The sequence below is a fragment of the Cynara cardunculus genome (genome assembly GCF_001531365.2).
Source record: "Cynara cardunculus var. scolymus isolate 2C chromosome LG 15, CcrdV1, whole genome shotgun sequence".
Classification (NCBI taxonomy): domain Eukaryota; kingdom Viridiplantae; phylum Streptophyta; class Magnoliopsida; order Asterales; family Asteraceae; genus Cynara; species Cynara cardunculus.
The window spans coordinates 9,567,042-9,576,471 of NC_037542.1; the positions used below are offsets into that span (position 1 = coordinate 9,567,042).

Sequence of the window (9,430 nt, forward strand, 5' to 3'; positions counted from 1 at the left end):
TTTAAAAAGTCACCTTCACAGCATTTTGCTGTGAAGTTTCAAGTGTAAAATGTTGGTCTCATGGGTCTCACGAAAACAGGCTGGTCTCACATGATCCCAAGTCTATATATATATATATGAAGATTGTAACCTTCACACCACATTTAACTGTGTGTTGTGAAGGCTATATCATATAATGTGAAGGTCACTCTGAGAGTTCTCATGATAAACCTTCATACTGTAAGTACAAGGCTACGTTACTCGTTCTCATGCGTAGGGGTTATGCATCCCGTTTATCTATTGGCTATCCGACTTGAGTTTTGAATGTCGTATGTGTATATACTAAAACTATAGTTATTTTTATTCTTCTATAGCTTTTCGACCGATTCTTTATGCATTTTCTATCGAGTTATTTGTTTTCCCTCAAAAAGTTTTATATATTCATGTCTAAATCTTAAACTACAAAAAGTTAAATATATTAATGTCCAAACAAGTAATAAGTAAAGAGATGGTACATTTTTGTCCTTTTTGATATATGCTAGTAATAGATCTACAGTTGAGAACATGAGGAAATTCATGGTGCACTATTTTTCTGCAGTAAATGGCTTTAACAGCAGGACAACAATAGATGCAGAATTGCGTGGGAACTAATCGCAGTTTAACAAACGCTTACCCGGTAAGCACTTATCAACAAAGGTTACCACCCTCACTTTACCTTTTCAGGTAACATCCTTGGCCATCAAAATGGATTGTTGGTAAGTGTGTTTTACCCGGTAAGCGCTTACTATATAAGAGTTCTTTTCCCTCATGGGGTAAGATTTTCAGTCTTTGTTATGCTTTTACCAGATAAGATTTTTGATACTTTTCATGCACATTCAATAAGGTAAGTGCCATCCGATAAGCATTTACTGAGTAAGCGTTTGGTAAATGGCACCTAAATTAACTCATAGATGCCACATCTTTTAAGTCGCTAGTGTAGATTATTTACGCTCTCAAGTCTCATGATTCTGAAAATGGAGTCGAAAAGCATACCTATGAGAGCAAGTAAGGATCCAAGAATTAGTAACAAAATTGACATGAGGGACCAGTTGCAAAGTCGATCTTTATGGCCCTGCAACAAAATGTTATACGACACTAGTCATATCAATCAGCAAGTTTTAAGGAATAGATAACATGCTACAGGTTGAAAAACCGGAGAAATGGAGCTTTAAAGTTTCAAAAAGTTGCTCAATGACATACTGAATAACACCACTCTCAATACTCGAGCATTGTTTCCTACCATCATGCACTAAGGATGATAAAGTGTACTTGAGAAAATGCATTAAATGAGTCTTCATGGAAACAACTATTCTGCTCTTTGAGGTAGAAATAGAAGTCAGGTCTGTGTACATCTTACTCTCTCCATACTACACCTCCAGGTGGGTCATATTGGGTTTGTTTGGTTTGATTTGTAAAATGTGTTAAATGACATGCAATATTTCACCTATGGTGAAAAATATTCACCGATAGGAAATGATATTTACCTGTAATTCGGTCAAAATGTGACCATATTGAAGTCCAATTATGCAGGCCACAGAAGCTGTTAAGGAACTGCAGATCCACAATCGCAACTATGTCATTAGCTGTACAGATTCAATAGAATTAAGCAACTGATTTTTGAAAAAGAGAAGTTTGAGGATCAAGGCCCCAGATAATATATATTTGGTCAAAACTTTATTTTTCACTGGTTCTCTATTAGAGGTCCCTTTTTGACAGTGAATTTCAAACTTGTATTTAGCAGAACTATAATTACAATATAATTTCACAGTTTTAACACTGATTCTATTGTATTTATATCAGTTACTATACCTTTTGATGTAATAACTAATCTTTTTCTTCAAACTTAAATATATTCGCATCAATTTTAGAAGAGAAATAGTTTGCTTGACATTCAAATTTGAAATGGACAACGAAGAGAAGGAGGGAGAATTCTCCATGTAAAAAGAAGGCAGAATGGTGAGTTTGACCAAATGGCCCTTTACCAGCATGTGAAACGGTTGTATCTTCCCTGAGGGAATGAATCTTTTGTGAAAATTACCTTAAAATGCCTTCGGGCTCAAAAGGGGCATAGCACCATGAAGGTGAAGATTCTGGAACTTGGCCACCCTTGGATATATTACATTCCTGTACATGCATTATAATATTATATAGAGTACACAGACGATGATCGACTGCATAGTGTCAAATTACAAATCAAGAACAGTATCTTTGCAGTAGAATACCTTCAGGTTTCTGTAAACAGGCTTTTGATATAGATGATTAATGCCAAGAACATATCGGTCTATCATTCCAGCAGCATTGCAGGCAGGCCCAAGATCACCTCTAATGGAACATTTCACCTATACGCAAGACACCCATATGGAACTGTTACTGAGTTTTGTTCCCTAAACAAGAATCATAAACTAAAACTTCTTACCAAATAGCAAGAAGTAGTGACTGATAAACATTAGTACTTTATTCTTCATTCACCATTCTAGGCAACAAATTTATTATGAACCGAGTAGATTATCAATTGATCTAAAACCAATTGGTAGGAACAGGGGTCGTGTACTATTAACAAGAAAACGGTAGGAAACTAGCTTCTTGAGAGGCTAGACTTTCCAAAGAACAGACTCAACATTTCCTGGATGATTTTCTCCCTACTAGCAGTACCTATTCATTACATGGCATGACAGCTTTAAGAAGACGATTCCCTTTCTTACCCCTACTAAACAAGTACCCCTTCTATTCTCTTCTAGAATGCCTAAAACATTTTGCTGGGCTTCGGCCCTGTAAGTGAGTGCATTATGCACATATATGTAAGCATATTCTCTTTGATTTCAATTGTGGAGACTAATGTTTGCTTTTCTTCCCCAGATATCTTCCTCACATTAAGAAGCTGCTCACATATAGGAGTTCTAGATGGAAGGAAGAAAGCTGGAGAGATAGAGGGTAGGGGGTAGGGTTAGTGAGTCGTAGTTAAGTGTTACATTGCTCCTGTAATTGCCTCTATCTGTATTGATTTTGCTTACTTATATCCATCTTCTCTAAACTTTTCACAAGTTGGGGTCTTCAAGGAAACAGCCGCTCTACTCTTTGAGGTAGAGGCATGTCTGCCTATATCTTAACCTGCCCAGACACCACCTCCGGGTGGGATATACCGAGTCCGTTTGGTTTGGTTTAATCAATAGAGTTGGAGAGCAATTATATGGAATTTAAGCAAATAGGATAAAGGGCAGTGACAAGAGAAATGAGAAGAACAAGAGAGTGTTCATACAGTATGAATAGTACTTCCATTTTCTGACATTAAAGAAGAAAATGAATTCAAGTCCTCGAATTGCCAATCTGCAACGTACAAGCCATATGTCAATCCGATGTAGATGGCAGACAAGAAAAAGACAGCACACCTACAGCACAAAGATGATATAGTTTCAAATAGTTACCCAAACACACACATATAGTTAACAATTATTTCAGTAGTGAAGTACATAGTGTAAAGCTCTGAACAAGTTCGATGTTTATTTGACCTGTAATGGGTGCAGGAGTCTGACTTTAATAGCTTGTGTGTATGCCAAATTTGGAGTCAGTTTTGGAAGTTCACAAGGAAAACACAGGGTACTTGCTAATAAAATATTTATTGTTTAGAAGGTAAAACAACCGTCATAATATCAACTTGAACTGTTAGGATATAGAAGCATTGAGTTTTCGAGACAGCATGGCCTCATGATACTTCACAAGATCATATGTGATGATTAGGACTTTTCTTTTAATAAACTACATACAGCTTTTTCTGAAGAAAAAAAAGCAGCCAATACTTCGTTGCCACTTCCTGAGAATAATCTACCGAACAGTGAAGTTTGAGCATCAAATACTAAGTGGAATATGATATGAGCAACAAATACTAAGTGGAATATGATATTTGCACTATATAGGTAATAAAATAAGAACAATGCAGAGCTTTGTATCCAAAAATAAATTTTACCATCCTCTTGGATGTATATATTAAAATGCAATTCACCAAGTCCATAATGTATTATACAGCTTCATTGGAAGCAATCTTTTAACTGACATCCAATTTGTGGGGTGTTAACTAGTTTAAGGTACAAGAAAATGAGGCTGCTGTCATTTTCTTCCCTTGGGGCTCATAACAATAGTCAGAAGTTATAAAGACTATATCAGCATGACCACAGCAAACCTCAGTTTAAGTGATTGAAGAATTAGGCAACAGATAGTATTAGCATGCTATAGCTTGATACAACATTGATAATGAACAAAAAAAACATTTGGGAGATAATTTGGGAAACGTGCAGCTGATGGAAAGACGCAACAGGTAGTTAACTGAGTGCTATTTGTGAAATTTGCAGCTAATAAAAGGATACAGCCACATAAAACAGACAATTTCTAAAGCTTTCTGCTGAGAGTCTATATTCACATTTGTATGTGTTTTCTACTAAATGACCATAAACAATATTTCCACATAATGAATAGGATATCAAACTAAAGAGATGGCAAGTTAAGAGCTTCTATTCAAAGGATGATATTATATTACTCGAGCCTGAGCCCTGAGGTTAGCCTTCCTTTATCCAAAAAAGAGCCTGACTGCCTGAGGTTAGCTTTAGTACTATATATGTTCTCACCAGTGCCAAATATAATTCCTGAAGAATGCTGCCTTCTGACAGGTTTGACGGGAAAGCCATATTTCACACACTGCTGCAGCAATGTATCCAATTGCTATCCTCTGGAAATTATCACAAAAACTGAAAAAATCAGAACCAAGAAACAAAAGTTACAGTAGTATGCTATCAACAATGTAATCTATTCACAATAGGAAGTACAAATTTTAAATGGCGTAGGATCAAATCGGTGGTGCAGGAAGGGTAATCATACAAACTCAATGGTCTGAGAGTGTGCAACTAGTGTCCCCAAAAAGTAAGATAATGTGTTCTTCCGCTCCAGTCATTATATTTCCATCATAGGACTATGACTTGCCACCTGATTTTTTACAGACTTTCACTCTCACCACTCGGATAAACAGACATTAATGGTCTTCCCTTGGGCAAACCAACCTGTTTTCTTCTGTCAAGAGTCTGGTGCAGCTTGAATCTGGATGTTACATCTAGAGTCCAACAACTACGCTACTCTATGGAAGCTCTTCTAAATTTCAGATCAGGAGCTTCAGCCCATTACTTCATCCACACATGAGCAGATATGTTACCTTGTAATAGAACATATACACTTCTTCTGTGGAGCCTCCCTAACGTAATTACATAACTCCAAAGCCTATACTTGGCAACAAGGGCATAAAATGGCACTAAAAGCTAAAAAATAAATTTAGGGAGCCCACCCATATCCATCTCACTTTTTGTGAAAGCAAATAGTAACCTAGAACTAAGATTCTGCTTCATTCTATCACACAGAACAATGCCATGGCAGAACTTTGAGCTGATTAGAGTCATCTTTCTGAATTTTTCTAGGTTGGACCCCCGCTTCTTCCCACTTATTAGGCATCTAAGTCATTTGGATCACCAGATGTGGTTGTGGGGTCACTTCATGCTTCCCTTATATACGTCTCCATCCTTCAAAGCACACATTGACCAGTCGCCAACTAGCAACATAGATTTCTGGAAAAAGTTGTTGACTTTACTCTTAAAACCTATATAACTCTAGCATCTAAAATAACCTAAGTAACACGATGCAATCATAAGTAGATAATACTTGGAATGATACTGAAATTACAAGAAGTTATTATCTGTGTTGAGGAACCAACATCTGTGATCTACGAAGGACTTCTACCACTAATTGACAATAAGTATCATCTAACACCACCTACTATGGATATACTACTATCCAAGAGTTGTTCTGAACTTTTCTATCCTAACACGAGACATTTTATAGCTGAATTGCATGAGAGCCAGATGAATATTGATAAGATATTATAGCAAGCTAAGGTATTGATTGGGCCAAGTCCATGACACCTGCAAGATGCCGAGCAGGCGTATTCTCTCAACATCAACACCATATGTTAACGAAGTAATCCCATGCAGGTAACCACCTGAAGATAATTATGGGTGATTAGAACATTAGGCAATATTTGTGACCATTGGTATGTAATCGTAAAAGAATGCCCTCTTAACAATTATACAGAAACAAGACATATAAGTGCAACTTCGAGAGAAGAAGAAGGGCAAGGTCATGATACAGAATGAATTGGATCATAGAAGTTGAAACAGAACAACTTGAATGATATTGGAACCTTATTTATTGTTAGTTTTGAGGAACTATTGTTGCCAACTTCTTTTCTATTTCTTTACACTTTAGAATTTTCAGTTTAACTGAAATTTTGATCTTACTCTTATTCTGCTCCACTGCAAATTATGTGAATAATGTTGTGGTACATGTTTCTTTCATCACATATGTCGAATTTGAATACTTAATGGAACACAGAGCAATACATATTGAATATATTACTTAGGGTTAAAGATATAAGGATAAGATGTGTCTCCAATATGCATTTAACATGTTCAATCATTCATCAATCTCCTTTTTTATATCAACTTTTTTCTCTTTATCTTGAACTTTTTTGATGAATTATCTTTTAAGTGAACAAACATAGTAAAATGAATGCAGTAAGTGGTGGTATATCGATGCAGTGATTCTGGCAATGGTAGCAAAACATGGCACATATTGGAATCTCAAGACTAGCATGCTTAAGAACAACAAACAGAAAATTCATGTAGTATGGATGGAATGTGCCTGCAATATTTACCTTGAAGGAAAACACCGAGAAGAAAAAGTTCCGCTGCTCTGACTATTGCTTTCCTTGTGGCTTCATATTTGTTTTCAATTTTCTGTTGTTTTAGAAAGAAAGGACACTTCAGTTTCAAGTTTTCAGTAACTCCTGTTATAGAATCATATGTTACATATATCTTAATTAATTTAAAATATTGTGCAATAACTAATTCACAACTCAAATTCGAGCTGAAGTATAAGCCATTAGCTTCTGGTTTTGACTAAGAGCAAATGATGAATCATATGATATGATTGTCATTAGACCATCTTTACACAGACTACCTGAGTATGGTAATGGTTGGAAGCAGTTTGTGGTCAAACAGCATTTAGTGTTGAATATATTTATCATACATTTAGACTTGAGCAAAATATATTTATTAATCACCTTGTATACAATCGCAAGAGATATTCCAGCAGCAAAAAGGAACAAAGGCATGACAAAGTCTGCTAAGTGTAGACCATTCCATGGGGAATGAGCAATGACGGGTAAACTAGAACCAGCATAATCCACAAGCACCATAAGCTGAAAATAAATAAGTAACCATAGTTACATGGTAGCATATGATTAAACACCAGATAAAAAAAGGTAACAAGATCCAATATTCTTTTTTGAAGCATTATTCTAACATCTAATTCCAGGCTTGCTCATAGTCAACCAGTAAAAATCTGATGAATTAGCATTAAAACCTCAACATAGTATGGGCCTGTCCTAGCTGGTTTTTTTGTGCTAATACCTCAACGGGTGTGGTTGTCACTTTGATAAGTGTCAATCTCATTGTAAAAATGAAAAGGTTGTACCTTCTGCTTAAAGAAGATGTTTTGATGTGCCTCAGCCCACCATAAATACTTAAATAGTAATGCAATATCTATTTTGACCTTGTTAAGGGCATGTTTGAGAACACCAACTCCATAGCTTAGAAATAGCAATTGGAGCAATATCAGTTTTATATTTGGGATCGAATTAGCTCCAGTTCCGTTTCCAAACTTCAAATACAGAAGTTCTCTGACAACTGTTATTTATGGCTCTGGTTGGAGCCAAATTGGTAAACCTGAGTTATTTAGTGTTTCATCTCATTTGAGTCAACCTGTTTGTTTCTACATGAGAATACATAGTCCCTATATAAGTGTAAATGCATTAGCCTCTAAAACTCGATTCAAATAACTTAACTAAAAAAAGAAGCAAATCAGCACATTCTTGGTAAATGCATTAAAGAAAAGCAACATTAAACGACTTGAATTGTATGAATCAACCATGAACTTTCTTTTTTAAAACCTTCGAAATACACGCCCATGTTAACCCACAAAGTTCAAGAGATCCAGGCAGTACCAGTTGGGCTAAGGTTCAACGATTACCAACCACGAATTTCGACGATACATGTCAACTTTACTAGAATATATGGCTGGTTTGCATTTACCCCAAAGTCAAACAAGTAAACCTGTATCTGGCAATCTTATTCGAAGTGTGTGTGTGATTAAAAAATGAATTACTTCTAGGCGATCACAGCCACCAACTTACGAAGCTCTCAAGCGAAATTCACAAACTTAAACTCAAAATTAAAATAATAAAATAGAGGATTAAACTTACGAAGATGGAGAGGCCGCGGAAAACATCAAGTGAAGCGATCCTACGACTACTTATCTTCTCTGAGACGAGCTGCTGCTGCTGCTGCAATTCTTCATCAGCTTCATCTTGATGATTGTTCAGCAATGGCAGAATCTCTGCCATTTTCCCTCTGAAATTTAGAGAAGATCTTGAACAAATGGCAGACATCTGATCTAGTGAAAGATTGAAAAGAAATTCCAAAGTTGAACAGGAGAACTGTTGGATGTAATGTAATTTGACAAAATTTATTTGGTAAAGAGAAGTGGTGGTGGTGGTGGTGGTGGTGGATCGATGGAATGAAAATGGAGAGTTATTTATGAAGGTTGCGTTCTTATGTGGACCAATCAGATATGAGGTTCACCGGGCCCACCTTCCTCGGTTTTCCTACGTTTCCCGAGCAAGTGGTTCGGTTTATCTCGCATCACGAATCAATTCGGTTCAGAGCTTTTTAACCTCAACAGAATCGCCAACAAAAAAAGTCACCGTCAACTTTTGTTTGGTTTGTCTATTTTCTATTTTTTCTCTTTTATTTATTACTGGCTACTAGGGATGCTCAAAAACCCAATCAAACTAACTCAACACAACCCATTGCAAAATAATTTAACCCGAAGCAACCCAATGTCTAATTGAGTTGTAAAATTGTCAAACCGTAGGTATTGGGTTGATATTGGGTTACTATTATTTGAACTCAACTCAACTCGATGAACCCGATATCCTTTTATTTCTTGGATTTAATATGATTGTTGAATTTCTATTCATATATATATATTAGACAATTAAATTATCATGTATGTTTTTCATATATACATATTTTCAATCTATTCATATATCTATATCACTCATTCAGTAACTATGAACATATATATGTAAATTGAGAAAATTAACTGAATGTGATATACGTAAGAAATATGAATAAGTTGTATCAAATGGTTGATGATGAAAAAGAAATTATGAGTTGAGAAATAACATATTCAAGGTTAGAAGAATATTTTAATATACCAAAGTATCAACTCGACCAACCCGACTAACCCGTACGGGTTG

At 35.8% G+C, this 9,430-nt stretch overlaps 1 protein-coding gene across 1 annotated transcript in view; it reads right to left on the reverse strand.

Annotated features, from left to right (window-relative positions):
• LOC112527557 (heparan-alpha-glucosaminide N-acetyltransferase-like) overlaps window positions 1–8,587 on the reverse strand; it is a 10,877-nt gene extending 2,290 nt beyond the window's left edge. The window contains exons 1-10 of the mRNA XM_025138262.1: window positions 8,372–8,587; window positions 7,172–7,309; window positions 6,764–6,845; window positions 5,973–6,049; window positions 4,635–4,735; window positions 3,275–3,404; window positions 2,241–2,357; window positions 2,057–2,142; window positions 1,503–1,569; window positions 1,012–1,090 (exon numbers count right to left, since the gene is read on the reverse strand). Coding sequence (XP_024994030.1) covers window positions 1,012–1,090; window positions 1,503–1,569; window positions 2,057–2,142; window positions 2,241–2,357; window positions 3,275–3,404; window positions 4,635–4,735; window positions 5,973–6,049; window positions 6,764–6,845; window positions 7,172–7,309; window positions 8,372–8,557 — 1,063 coding nt within the window. The 5' untranslated portion in view covers window positions 8,558–8,587. The remainder of the gene's footprint in view (window positions 1–1,011; window positions 1,091–1,502; window positions 1,570–2,056; window positions 2,143–2,240; window positions 2,358–3,274; window positions 3,405–4,634; window positions 4,736–5,972; window positions 6,050–6,763; window positions 6,846–7,171; window positions 7,310–8,371) is intronic.
• Window positions 8,588–9,430: the final 843 nt, after the last annotated feature.